The 15,026-nt window shown below is 36.9% G+C and overlaps 1 protein-coding gene across 1 annotated transcript; it reads right to left on the bottom strand.

The window, feature by feature from the left end:
* Positions 1-317: 317 nt before the first annotated feature.
* LOC122313661 (cyclic nucleotide-gated ion channel 1-like) lies at positions 318-14,573 on the bottom strand. Its single transcript, XM_043128837.1, has 8 exons — positions 13,768-14,573; positions 13,147-13,495; positions 12,633-12,926; positions 11,280-11,566; positions 5,529-5,640; positions 4,841-4,862; positions 1,848-2,290; positions 318-835 (listed from the first exon to the last, which is right to left on the bottom strand). Exons 1-8 carry the CDS (start codon positions 13,926-13,928, stop codon positions 446-448), a joined length of 2,058 nt encoding a protein of 685 aa, XP_042984771.1. The 5' UTR covers positions 13,929-14,573; the 3' UTR covers positions 318-445.
* Between the last annotated feature and the right edge of the window lie 453 nt (positions 14,574-15,026).

Genomic DNA, 15,026 nt, shown 5'->3' with positions numbered 1-15,026 from the left:
AAGATCCGACTGTTGTGCTATATATGTGTGTGTATATATATATATATATAAAACTATGTTCCAGCTATATGAACAATTATAATTGGATAATGAGCAAAATATAAAATACAACATCCAATAATTTGGGAGTGGGAATCTACTTTTTCCTTTCTCAAATTGACAATGTGCATCAATATTAGCGCTTTCATTTATTATTAGACCAGCATTCATTTTATTTGGTTTCTTACCCTTATAACCATCCGATATTCAAATCGAGCGACTAGCAATTTAATTAACGACTTGAAAAATGAGTGCAGTATTTAATCCTCAACGTAATATGCTTAAACAAATTATATATTATCTTTCGTTAAATAGCAAGAGTATCTGATAATATTAGATTAATTATTAAGTGATACTATAATCTAAATTACTTGGGGAGCTACCGGCGGCAGTAGCCTTATCTCATTCAAGTACATATGTTTTTAGGATAGATGGCATGACAGCGCCATGCTGCTTGGATGCATGAAGCTGCAAAATGCTTTAGCTGTTCTGAATCAGATTTGATGATGTTGTTGAACTTGCTAAATCTCCACCAGTATTGATATATCATATCCTTGAGATCGCCAGCCATAAGACAAAAAGCTTCAACTTTTGTATGACATTTTAGAGTCCTTGTTGATAAGGGAATGCCGGATAGTCCGGGGGATTCCAGTGCCCATTCTACAAGATGTCTTCCAAAGAGGTCACCTTTCTTAAGACAACCAGTTTTATCACCATGAATACTTGTATAGTCCACACAATTCCTTTCACCACAAAGATCATCGTATCCAGTGGCTCTCCCTCTCGAACAATGTAGCTGTTTTGATTGTACTGCACTTGATTGAGAAACTTACAAGTGATCTCATACAACAATTCTTCACTTTCGCTTTTGAATATTGGCACCTGCACGTTCACAAACAATTGACAAGATTAATTAGTGAGATAATATATACCAACTTCTATGAGATGGACATTGGTGCATAGAACTCTTTTTGAAGCAAATAGGTTGATGCTAAAATAGACTTCATGCAAAATTGAGCAACCATACTTATTTGTGGCACATTTAAGCGGTTTATAGGTCAACCGTAAAGTTCTTGCAAGAACCTACTACAACAGTACAACTCAACCCAGAACACACGTAGAAACACTAACAATCACATGCAAGAAACAACACTCAAGAATGAATGATCAAGACTCAATTGTGAATCTTGCAGAGAATCATCGAGGGATTCTCAACCTCCAACAACTGAAACTTGCTTATCATAATTGTTCGCAAAATCATGCAACCACAGTGCTGCTTATATACTCGCAGCCTGTGATGGAAACAACAAAACTCATCGTCTAAACAAAATGCAAACCACAATGACTAAAATGCAGTCACAAGAATTACAAATACAAGACAAAACACTCTGTTTCATTAAAAGCCTTCCTCAAAACACAGTTGCTATCATGCATGATGACTTGCTTTCCTCCCCTCCAAAACTCCCCGTTTCATTAATCCTTTCATTCGGTTAATTTAGTTACTCATCCTTCACGAATTCCCTTTCAACCACTAACCCTTCCTTCTGCACCTCTCACCTAAGGCACCCGTGACATCACTAGTTAAAGAAAAATCAATTAAAGTATAACATAACAGTAGTTATTGTGATTGAGGATGAATATCAGATAAATATCATTATAAAAACGAAATTACTAAATAACTAAACCACTACATCAATCTTAGTATTTACTCATTAATTTTGAAGCATTTTTAACGGGAAAAAAACTGAAATTTTCGCTTGAGTTATTTTTTTGGTCGAGCATAAAAAGACGGGAGGATTGAAACTCACTGTCCTTAGCAGGGGCAAGCAAAGATGGAGCTTAATCAATCTTCCAAGTGGTGTGGGAAGATGAGAGAATGGATTCTCTGTATCAATATCTTTCTTTTGATCATCTTGCGGTATTGGGTTCACAGTATGGCTCATGATTATCTGTTTTAACTTGTTGGGGAGTCCGATTGTGCTTATCCAACACTCGATGCTACGTATTAATTTAGTCCGCTTATATGTCTCCAATAGGTTAGAATTCTCCAACAGCTTAGATATCTCATTATACTCTTTAGATATCTCATCATGCTTTTTAGATATGACCTCCAACAGCTTAGATATCTCATCATGCTCTTCATATATCACCTCCAACAGCTTAGATATATGTGACGCCCTCAACTTCCACATACGAACAAGTGGAAATCGAGGCGTCGGAATGATAACAACACGGGTCATGCATCCCATCGCTAAATGCCAAATGAGTGTACATGCAATAAGTGTACAACAAAAATGATGCAGCGGAATGAGTTAAGTCAATTACTAAGTACCAATATTGTTAAAATACAATCTTGCTTAAACACAAGTATATTAAAATATTAAAAGTTTTCAGTAATATCATAAAACCAAAATACATAATTTAAAGACAGGGAAATAATTTCCAATAAATAAGCAAGAGCACCAAATCAATCCTCCAGCGGAGCCGCCTCCTCATTATCTGTATCAAAATCTATGGTACCAAGAAACAATATCGCATATAAATAATAATTCAAACAATCAACAAGATAAAATACATTCATGCAATAACAATATGCATGCACATGATGATAGATGCATAAGATCCGAAAATCATCATTTCCCCAAAAATAATTATTTTTCAACGCACGCAAAAAATCCAATCCATTAAAATAACCGCTATTTTTCCAAAAAATGGCTCAACACAAAGACCACCATTTTCCCAGAAAATGGTCCACGTAAATCCAATTTATCACCCCCCCAAAAAGACCCATTATCCAATTTATCAAGACCAATATCCAATTTTATTTGTATGTACCATAATCTTCCATAGGGTTCATCCGCACACCTTGGCTCTCAATGCCATACCGCAGGTAACGATCACGCATGTGACATCATAACGAGAGATACCCGGCTTTGCACCCAGCGTGTACCATGACCAAGCATCCTTTAGCCCCCGCCAGCAGAGGGGCCACGGAGTCGACACGATAGTGTTATCATATCGTCTGAGCCTGTTGTCGCCTAGCGACGACCTAGGGGATGCCACTCAGTATATTTAGCTCCTTAGTGACCAAATGAGCTCTACTGGGATAATGCCTCATCTCGGCTTGGGGTCGTGATACACACGTACCCAAAAGTCCATTTAACACATGAAAACTCAGTTTTCATTTACAAACATGATCATGCGTGCACCATGCAATGCATAGGATAAAACACAAAAATATCCAACAAATCCCAACATCAACCAAACATACAAACAACTCTGTCCTCCAATCCATTCAACCTCCGAACTCCTCGGACTCAGTCTGGTACAGCAAACCAATCACAAAGTATTGTTAAAACAAAAATATATTTAAATCTTAAAAGTCATTTGGGAAAATACTTACAACGCTTTAAAAGCAAAACAAGAAGATGAAAGGTCAGGCCCAAGCGGTAGAGCAGCGGCGAACAGTGCTTTCCAAGCAACAGTCGTGGGTCTTAAAATGGGTAGAAATCAAGGGAAGCTAAGGGGAGCTTGGGTTGGCCATGGAGGAGGGAGGCAAGGGAAGCTAATGGTTGCAACTAGAGTCCGTGGGTGGCGGTGTGATGGTGGATCTGGCTGAGAGAGGGAGGGAAACACATTTTGGTTGGGTGCTCGATGGAGGGGATTGAGCTTTTGTTAGGGGTTGGGTTTGGTTGTGGAAGATGGCCAGTGAGAGAGGAAGTCGGCGGACTGGGCGATGATGCCAGGGTGTGGCTCAGGGCGGCGCAACGGTGAAGAACCCGAATGGGTTTCCAATGCTGTGGGGAGAGAGAGAGAGAGAGAGAGGGACCATGGGGATGGAAACTAGGGTGGGGGAGGTCATCGATGAGGGAGGAGATGGTTGGTGGTGATGTTAGGAGTGGCGAATGACGGCACGGGGAGGGGAAACCCATGGGTTTCAGGTGTTGTGGAGAGAGAGAGAGAGAGAGAGAGAGAGAGAGAGAGAGAGAGAGAGAGAGAGAGAGAGAGAGAGAGAGAGAGAGAGAGAGAGAGAGAGAGAGAGAGAGAGAGAGAGAGAGAGGCTGATTCCGGTGGGGTGGTGGTTGTCAGCGTGAGGTGAGGACGATGAGGTGGGTGGCGTTCTGGTTGGGTTGGTCGTGCGGCAGTGCTGTTGTGTTGAGAAGCACATGGGTTGAGTGGGGAGGGGAGAACTGATGGGGTGCAGGGGAAAACAAGGGAGGGAAAAGAAATAGGGAAAAAAAAAAGAAGAAAAAAGAGGAAAAAGAAAAAGGGAGGGAAAGAAATGAGATCCAGCATTTCATCTTGGGTCCAATAATAAAATGCAACAATAAACTAATTCAAAATAAAAGCACAATAAAATAAATAAAAGCTAACTAAAAACACTACAACTCAATATTAATAAAACAAAATAATTAAAATCTAATAATAAATAATTCAAGCTAAAGAGTAATTTAAATGCAAAATAACTATTAATATCAATATAGTACATTATTTAAATCTCACAACTTAAAAAATTATAAAATAATATAATAATAAACACGTTTAATTTAAAATAAGATAATCATTTATTATAATAATATATATAATCATTTAATAAAAATACACGTAAATACAACGTATCATAATATCTCGTTACGTTCTTTAGATATCTCATCATGCTTATGCTCAGATATCTCCTCCATTTCATTGATGCAATGACATCATGCTTATGCTTATATCTCCTCCATTTCTTTTTCTTTTGATGTCTCCTTGATTTCTTTTGAAGCAGTGACATTATGCTTATCCCCAGGTAGCCCCTCTTATGTCTCCCACTGCATGTACACCTATCACATCACAATTAAGTCGATAAGCTTTCTCATAAATTACATGCGGTAATTCCAACAAATCCACTATATTCTTTTAATGAATAGCTATTTTTTAATTAAAAATAACCAAAGATAGAGATTTTATTGCTTGCTAAAATGGTTAAAATTCAAATTTACAAGACTACATGATATTTTTAAAACATAGGTAAGAGAAAACTTCTTCCAATATAGTTTGGAGAAAAATTCTATTCTTAAGATTAGTATAGGATTTTCCTCTAAATTGGATTGGAATGAATCTCCCAACCTAACTACATCCAAACATACAAATTAAATTATATAATAATATATCATAGATCAACCATCTTCCTCACTTAACACGTGCTTTGTCAAACCATTTATCCCAAAGATATATGGGAATTTATTCATTTAATTTATACCTTCATGACATGCGAGCCATGAAACTCTTTTTATAAGTAGATCACCTAACATAAAATAACCGATTAAATGAGGATGAGAATTCAAATTTATAAGGACCTCTAAACATATATGTTAAACCACTACTTTCTTAAAAAAGTTTGAGCTAATTCGGTCAGCACTTAATTAAATATACAAACAAACACATACTTATGGAAGTAATAAGAGCCCTACTTTAAAAAAGGGAAAAATATGATGATCAGCACCAACCTGCAAATTTCTGATGAAGTATAAAAACAGAAGCTTGCCAAAGATCGAGATTAAAATTGTGAAGTAGTTTTCCCAGTAATCAGAACTTGTTTCAAGGTTTTGACCAAATGAACTGCCAGATTTGGAATGGTCATGCATGAATTATTAATATCAAAAAAGATTAATATATATATATATATATATATATAATATGCTTAAAATAAACAAGAAAAATCTAAAGTGATCTAAAATATATAATACGCCCACGATACCTGCATGCATGGAACACATAATGATAAACAACGAACCATCATCTAAACAACAAAAAACCATATATTTATGTGCATGACTGCATGCATGGATATTTGAGATCAAAGATGAGCATGGGTGAAAACATTTTTCTTTCATAATTTAACATTCTCTAGGAAATAAACTGATTCTCAATTTGTTTGTTTGTTTGTTTGTTTTTTAATCTATTTGCCTCCAAATCAACGTTAATTTAATGAATAACTTGTTGTACCCGAGTAAGTTCTGTCAATCAAATTCACTACAAGAAATGTGGCCTTTTCCAAGGAGGCGATTCATGGCAAAAAGCCAACTTTTTGTGGGAAAAACTCTATTCCCACAAATTGTTGAGAGAGAGAGAGAGAGAGAGAGAGCAGTTTTCAATTTTTTAAGAGGGGATACGGTGTTTGGAGGGAGGGAGGTTTAGAGAAGAGAGGAAATATGCAGGGAATTAGGGATCTAAGTGATCCAACGGTGGAGATTAAAATTTTCAAAAACTACCTATTTGTTGTGACTTCATGTCGCCGCAAAAAGTGGCTTTTCCTCACGATTTTTCCATCGTCGAACGTGATTATGTGGTAAAATGTAATTTCTTTTTTCCTCACGGATGCTATTTGTAACATCAAGTAACTATTTCCCACAAATTATTACTTGTTGGATGAGTTCTAGTGGAAAAATGTATATTTTTTTTCCCACAGACAGTTTTGTCATGGAGGTAGACTATGGAAAGCAAAACTCATGGGAAAAGCCCATATTTCTTGTAATGAAAAAAAGTAGTTTTGACTTTATTCCCATTGTTTTGTGAGATGTGCATGTTTGTAACTCATGCAATATTTCTATAATAATAATGATAATAATAATAGTATTAATAGCAATTATATTAATTTTATGATAATTAACAATTATAATATAATAATATTCTCTTATTTCGTTTACTATTTTCAATATTTTCTTATGATAGTAAAATAACCCAAATAAATTTGATATGACGTTGCTGTATATGACGTTGCTTACCTGCAAGTCAAGGGGTGACGACGTTGTATGCCTGCAACCACTTCAATGCTTAAATTAGTAAAAAGTAGTGTATATTAACTCAAGTATCTCCTCAGAAGTGTTTAGGGTTACCTGGTACCCATATATATATAGGTGTAGGAAAGTATCGGATCATCATCATCACTGGATTACTTCCATATGATACTTAGCCGTTCATCTTATAACTCCTAAATAATAGGAGTAATTTGCTTGCCACATTAGTGCTTATCTACTATATTAGACAACAGGATATCAAGCCTCCATTGGACTTTAGCCTCTAGTTTTGGCCATGTCTATCACTATAATTCATAGTTGGGCCAAGGCACCAAATGGATCCTCCAATTATCCCGCTAATTCCCTTCGGTCGTAGGCTTGGAGAATTCTCTCTGTCAGTGAATCTAGCCTTTCTATTGGGTTGACTTGTCCCCAAGATGTAAATTTACCTCTTATGCTGTAAGTAACTCAGATTGGATTTTTTGGGCTTTCTAATTACCCCGTTGCTCCTCATGCTGAAATCGATGCGCCACCCTGCTAGCCCATTAGGAATTTTATCCCGCCATTTCCATCTTTCAAGAATCAAGAAGAGAAGGTTTGATTGCTCCTGACGTGAAAGTGGCTGCTGGGTAACGTGCAACTGTTCCCATTTGGTCGCGTCTTGTTGTCAGGTTATGATGCTACAACAAACGGCCCCATGTATTCCTTACTCAGCTTGCATACTACAACGTTCCCCATCTTTCTTTTCATTTACTTCCTCTTTCTAGCTTCCTCTTTCCTATTGTTTCTCTGTCTTGCGATTTCTTAGTTTCCCTCGCAATTTTTTACAACTTCTCATTTTTCATTCCATTCTTCATTTGTATTTTCCATGGCAAAACATGGTATTTTTTCCCATCTTACTGACATACAATCTTCCCACGTATTGGACGTCCCAACCTATGAGGGGTTTGGGTGGCATTCTTCTCTCAAGTCTTGGGACCTAAAGAATTTGCGGAGTATCACATTCTAGACACAACTCTCTTGAAGATTCCCTCTCGAGGATGTGTAAACGAATAGGGCTTTAGTGGTAAGGTTGCACTAACCGTTTCCTTACTAACTCATAGGCTGAGGCTTCCTTTTTGTTACCCTTTGTGCGATATTCTGGATCTCCTCCGCTTGCTCTTGTCCAACTTCATTCCTTTGCACTGAGGGCCTTTCTTTGTGCCTATATTGTGCTTCGTATGGCCTTGGAGCCCCTTGGTGAAGAGTACCCCAACCTTACTGCTCGAAAATTTCTGGCCTTTTTCCACTTACCCCCAACCGCCAAGGGCAACACTTTGAGCTTCCTGAAGAAAGATGAAGGATAGAAGCTAGCCCGATTTGAGTCCTACCATTCAAATGCCAAAAATTGGACAGGAAATTTTTTCTTTATTTCTAGTACGGGTTGGGATTTTCCAGTTTCAGAGACTTCCTAGTGTGATTTCCCCATTAGGGCTAATTGGGGGGAAATCCTTGAGGAGAAGAGTTTGCTGGTAGGGATGGAACCCTTATTAGACTGTGAATTGGTCCTAATCCAAACGGTTCACCTTTGGGTAGAGGGCCATCCAGATGAAATTTGGACCGAATACTTGTTAACTCCGGTCTATATAGATCATTTTTTGATGACACACAATCGTTCCCACATCAAGGGACGCCTGTTTTTAACCAAGGCTGTGATGTTGCCCCCTCCGCCAAAATAGTCTTTGAAGAAGGAAAAGAAAAATAAACTGGTTAAGCAGGATAAGAAAGATGAGAAGGAGAAGAAATATAAGAAGGATAAGTAGGACAAGAAGAAGTGAATCTGTTTCGAGGACGCCTCTTCTCCCGTTAAGAAGAAGAAAAAGGCTTTGACGGACACAGTCGACAACCCTCCCCAAGCATCTACCCCTCAGTTTGTTACCCCTTCTTCTACTCTCGACACTTTGCCCATGCGCAACTTTCCCGGGCCTTGGTGATGTCGAGGGTGTGTCCAGTCAAGCCCTCTTCTACTTGGCTGCTACCTTTTAGCTTGAGATTCCTCAACAGGCGCCTACCTTGGCATCTAGCCTTGTCTTCAAGTTCCCTGTTCTTGAAGACTTGGTGGGGGAAGGCGAATTGAGTGTTGAAATTGCTGCCGCCCTTAATTTGGATGCAGTTGTGGGTGTAGGAGCTCGCACGGTGGTGGTGGAGGATCGTGCCCACTAGGTGGATATGGATGGGTGCGAAAAAGAGGCGGGCATCGACCTATGTGGAGAAACAAATACTAGTCCTATAGTGAGTCAAGGGGTTGCCCCGCCAGGTGGCGTGGATGGTCAGGGTGACGAGAATGATGATAGAGTACCTTACTAAGAGGAATTGAATAAAGATGTTGGGGCATAAGGTTCCCCTTTTCAATCGCCACCAACTACCATCTCTAGGGGTACTATCCCCTCCTTACATGCGAGCAGTAAGCATCTATGTATTCCTTCTCCCTTCTTGTCCCCTTTTGGCAAGGAGACTGGGTCCTCTCTCATGGAGGGGGGGTATTCCCTTGGGCGGCCTTATGGGTAAAGGCACCTACTTGATCGATGTGGACCTGGTGTACACTAGCACTTCACGCCCTTTTGGAGACCTTGGTGGTCCCCTTGAAGGGGGGTTAACTTAGCTGCTGAACCCCTTGGAGGATTTCCGCTTGACGGTGGCCGTGATCCTAGGGCAATTCGAGGCAGCATTTCCTCTTCCTCTGGCAATGCCCAAGGTAAGGCTACTGTCGAGTTGGCCTACCGACTGAGGGCCCTTCTCTCTAGGGTAACTTTCATCGTTTTATGGCTTTCCCCTCTTCAATTTCTTGTTTGTTTGTCTGCTAGTCACTCTACTTTGGGTGTTGGTTTTTTGCAGGGGATCGTTGACATAGCAACCTGGATCCTAGCAGACTAGGTGCATTTAGAGGAGGAGGTTCGAGAGAGGCTGAAGTTTTGCTTTTTCGCCATAACCGCATTCGAGAGGTGGAAGGTGGAGAGGCCGGAGATGGAGGTGTTGTCTGAGAGGTGGAAGGATGAGAAGAAGGAGTTGGTGGTTTTACTGGAGCAGCCTGAGGGTTGCTCCTACTCCCTATATGGAGATTTGGAGATCCTTGAAGACAAATTTTTTGGATTTTGCGTCATCGTCTCCTTCTAGTGAAATTATCCAAATGGTCCACTGGGTCCTTAGACCCGTCGTACATCTCTGTCTACAATACTTTGAATTTTGGTGGAAGCGGCATGGTCATAACCTTTTCACTATACGGCAGATCAATATGGTTCAATAAGTACTCTACTGAGGAAGATTCTCCCATCTTTTTTGTCATCTCTTCATATTTCCCAGTGAGGCTTTGTAATTCATTGTGCATCTTCTTTTTCTCTACATCCTCTTGGTACGGTCCCCCATTGTAATGTGCCGCCCCTTGCCCTGTTCATTATGGCTAGGCATAACCGTGTCACTGAGTTTCAAGTTCTGTCACTTTAGGTCTTCGTTCTCTTTTCTTAGATTCTCCATGGAGTCTAACGCCAACTTCAACTTTTCTTCCGTTAACGCTAGTCGTGTTTCCATGGTGGTAGGTAAAGAAAATAGGATCCCACAGACGACACTATTGTAAAGGACGTGTCCTACTACCGAATGTAATCACTTACCTGCAAGTCAAGGGGTGAAGACGTTGTATGCCTGCAACCACTCTGATACTTAAATCAATAAATAGTAGTGTATATTAACTCAAGTATCTCCTTAGAAATGTTTTAGGGTTACCTGGTACTCATATATATATATATATATGTATAGGAAAGTATCAGATGATCATCATCACTGGATTACTTTCATATGATATTTAGCCATTCATCTTACCTCTAAATAATAGGAATAATCTGCTCGTCACATTAGTGCTTATTCACTCTATTAGACAACGGAATATCAAGCCTCCATAGGCCTTTAGCCGCTAGTTTGGGCTATGCCTATCACTATAATTCTTAGTTGGATCGAGGTACCAAATAGACCCTCTACTGTAGATCAGTGAAAACCAATTAAGAAGAAAACAGACGTTGGCCCTGTTCTTGCCGATCAACATGAATGAATAGACTGAGCACAAGAAAGTATGGCAATGGAAATTACCGACTAGCTAGCTAGGAATTTTAAGGATAACAATTAACGTCTTTGATTCTTTATACCTTCAAATTATTATATTTAATTTGTTGAAATTAATATTGTGGTATATATCTATTTTTTTTTTTTTTGAAAGGAGTTATATATCTAAATTAATAGTTTGACAACTTGGACAATTATACTATAATTTTTAAATCAAATATCACTAATTTAATTCGATTTTAATCATTGAAATAAGTAAAGAAAAAAATATGCATATGCCACATGCGCATGCAGGTTCTTGATCAGATGACAAATACCATAAAAACAAAATTTGAAATATCTCGAAAAAAAAAAAGTGTAACATGCACGAACCTCAAATTTCGCAGGCCCCACCAAAAACAATATATGTTCTTCCGGAAAAAATCCTTGGACGCCAATATACCAGATTGACGGGCTTCTTGGAATATTCCAAAATCAAAGAGAGGGGTATTTCGTGTTTCTAAAGAGCAAGAATCATTTAAAAACGTGTAATTTCCAAAACCATCACCACAGTTAAAAGAAGGACTAGTCTTGCTACATCCAATATCATTTTTGCAGGCCAATTGCCAGCACGTGGTCTCTCGTTGGATGGAGGCGAAGTACCAAAAAGCACCTAGTACCTGATCAAAGACATATACCAAAAAGGTGTATAGTATACTGTGAGACATGAGATTATTAGTGTGGCTTCAAACTTTATAATAATCCCATAAATCCGTAAGCCGATATTACATTATATAGTTTTCCTATGTGAAAATTTAAAGAGAAGTAGTCGAAGACGTGCTTAATTCTTATCTTTTTGTTTCCAACTTCAATAAAAAATTAAAAAAAAAAACTTAAAATAATTTTCTGCAAAGAAATTTGTAGACTCGATCTTAACCTATCGAAAAACAAATAAAGAGATTTTTGCAATAAAAGAGTACTAGATGTGAATTCTTTTAATCCCAAATATATATGTTTTATTCTCCATAAATCATATATATATATATATATGTTCATGGATTCATCATGTTAATCAAAATTTTTTAATTTGATTTATTATATTTATGTACGTTTAAATTAGTTAATTTTGAATATCATAATATGAATGTGTCATTGTCTTTGACTTTTATTTTGAAAACTTAAGTTGAGCAATATGGACAAACTAGCCAAGAATTTGAAATTATAAACCTTGTTAAGATTTAAGACTATGTTTCAAAATAAAAATCAATTGAAATAGTTTTTTCAGTTTTTAATATTGTTGAAATAATGTTACGAAATAAAATAAATGACAACTTTCTTAATCATCCTCACACCATATATAATTATTATTATTTTTATCTTGCCAAATGTGCATGTGGTATATGAATGAAAAGTAGAAGACCGAAATCAATTAGTTTGGAAAGAATAAAACAAAAATAAAAATAAAAAAATATATGTGTGCTGTATTGTGTATGGAGATGATGAGTAGCAAAATTTAATTAATAACCTTCATTTATTACAAGAATATTGAGATCAATTTTTTATTTTACATTCAAACTTAAAACGTACTGTATGATTTACCCATGCACACTTTTAAATAATCTTTTAATTTTTGTTATATACTAATTTGTATATATCCTTTGACCCTCTCTTTTATAAATTATGGGTTTTCGACCTAAAGCTATAGATATATAGATCTGTACGATGATAATGATGAAATTAACTCACATTACTGGCAACGAGATACAGTAAAAGGTTGAATCCAGCTTTCATCACTATAAAACGTTTCATATTCTTGTTGCTTTCTGCATTCACTTTATTGGTACTACTACCTTTGGTTGGGATCTTATTCTTGGAGCTTTCTGCATTCTTTTTAACAATAGTCTCGTTGACTCTTTTCCACAATCTGTAGACACGGAAAAGTCTTGGCACATATTGCAAAAGAACAACTGCATTTAGGACTTTCCTTCTGTGCCGGGATTTATAATCTCTCATGTCTAAAAATATAATTGGCACTATAACCTGTTGTTCATAAATATCAAAACGTAAGATCTTGATCATCTTAGAAACTTAATTCTAACATCTTATAATATAATATAATATTACATTCTCGATCTATTTCTAATTGGCAATTTAATATATTAAAACAGGACACATAATTTTCTTCCAGATTGAGTTGGAGGAGAGATAGCAATTGAATAAGTTTTTGTTCCAACCCATTCATAGGAGTTTGTCATAATACCTGTGGAACTGGAAGAATGCTGAGAATGTTAATTACGTAGTCTGAAGTACTCATCATGTCATGGCTCTTTATATATATTTTTTTTCTTGCAACCAGATCCCCAAGAGCAATCAAATCCAGGAACGATCGCACACAAATAGCAATGATTTTCAAAGTGGTATCTATAGCAATGCATTTGGTAGCCTCCTTGATGACAGGAAGATAAAAGAAGATAGGTTCCACTGCTATTGCAACAATGCACACCACTAAAAACGCCACATCCCAATGGAAGTGCTTGTAGCACTTGGCCAGCGTTTTTGGAATGATTGTACCATCCTTCTTGGAACCTTGGCTCTCAACATCCCCGTTCCTGATCAGCACAACATATGTGTATGTATATATGAATTAATAGAGAGGTAGCAATATTTATATATATGCATGCGCATAGAAAAAGTAGTAATGATTCCTTCAGATATATATAAAGAATCTACTCAAATACTTTTACATAGTGACATTAATAATCAAAATAATCACTGTACGTAGAACTATATAAACAAAAACCAACACTTCACTTGGAAAATTATTTCAAGTAGCACTGCCAGATTTTAATTTATTTGCTTCTAAAATCATTGAAGTACGTACTTGCAAAAACTGAAGCATCTCATTACCAAACTCCTCATCTTGGTTATAACAACGTACACGGTTTTCCCAATGAAGAATCGAGCCCTGAAAAGTTGGTCAACCCAAGGAATTACTTCTTCCTGCACCACGGCCAAAGAGTCCAAATTTGCATATATTTGCATTAAGATGAATATTTTGTTTACAAAAGTAAAATTAACAACATCTTGATGTGAAACTTTATATTGTCAAAGTAATTTTTATTATAAACTAGAATTAATGTATCATATGCTATAAATCTATTTATAAGTTATTAACTTGAACATACAAAATGAGGAATATGGTATTTGAAGCAGCAACTTTTTAACTCAACTTTTGGAAACAAAAGTTATCCAAAAAGTTATACTTACGGAACTATAAACTTTAAACCGTTTCGAACGAAATTCAACAGAAAACCTCCTAATATGCAGAAAAAACTAAACACAAAGCGAACGAAGGTGGAAGAGAGACGCAGAATCCGAACTGGAACCGAAAGACAAACAAATAGAATCAAATATTGACAAAGTTGAAGACAATCACTTGGGAGGTTCAATTCTGGACTGGCAAAACAGATTGATGAAACCAAATTAATAAAACAAGACAATATAAGCGCATCGAACAATTAGGAGTGTACTAAGAGTAATATATAGGACAACCAGGATGTACAGTACAGGATGGAAAACTCCGTGGGCCGGGGGACCAGTGCAAAACGGAAGACTTTTCTACTTCTTCGAAGAGCTGAGAGAGAGGAGGTTTGCGGAAATTGGTGAGTCAGAGACGGGGGCAACGGCGGCTTATATACCTGTTAATAGCCGAGAAATAATATTAATTATAATATTAGAGTTTGAAAGATTCACACGCATTTTTTGTTTAAAAATAGTAGATATATATCTGAAATCTATATCCATGAAAAAAATCTGCATATTTTTAACAGTGTACAATATTTTTTTTCAAGAGTGTGTGGAACTAGCACGTTTAAATTGTATCTAATCTTTTTTTCTATTCTACTTTTGAAAGGGACCGAAATGTGTTCTCCACACAGCTTCCTATTCACTGCCCGCGTATTACCACGTAACGGAAGCTTGATATCGTCACCAAAACAACACTTTAATCTTATTAAAGTTAAGTTCGAACAAACTATATTTTATATAATATAAAGTTAATATGTTCAAATGCAAACTAGCTACTACAAATGAAGATAAATAAATAAACTTAGAATGTTATACTTTCCTACGCAAGATTAA

This window comes from Carya illinoinensis, chromosome 6 (assembly GCF_018687715.1).
Source record: "Carya illinoinensis cultivar Pawnee chromosome 6, C.illinoinensisPawnee_v1, whole genome shotgun sequence".
In the NCBI taxonomy this organism is placed as follows: domain Eukaryota; kingdom Viridiplantae; phylum Streptophyta; class Magnoliopsida; order Fagales; family Juglandaceae; genus Carya; species Carya illinoinensis.
The sequence above is the reverse complement of the archived record's forward strand: the minus strand, read 5'-3'. Positions and strand labels throughout refer to the sequence as shown.

What these genes read in the sequence shown, in the direction of transcription:
- LOC122313661 (XM_043128837.1), bottom strand. Translation starts at nt 13,928, where the DNA reads ATGCAAATATATGCAAATTTGGACTCTTTGGCCGTGGTGCAGGAAGAA. An exon ending in TGTATCTCGTTGCCAGTAAT is followed by an intron (nt 11,567 to 12,632) that starts GTGAGTTAATTT and finishes GTCTTTGATCAG; the next exon opens with GTACTAGGTGCTTTTTGGTA. An exon ending in GTACATGCAGTGGGAGACAT is followed by an intron (nt 2,291 to 4,840) that starts AAGAGGGGCTAC and finishes TTTGGCATTTAG; the next exon opens with CGATGGGATGCATGACCCGT.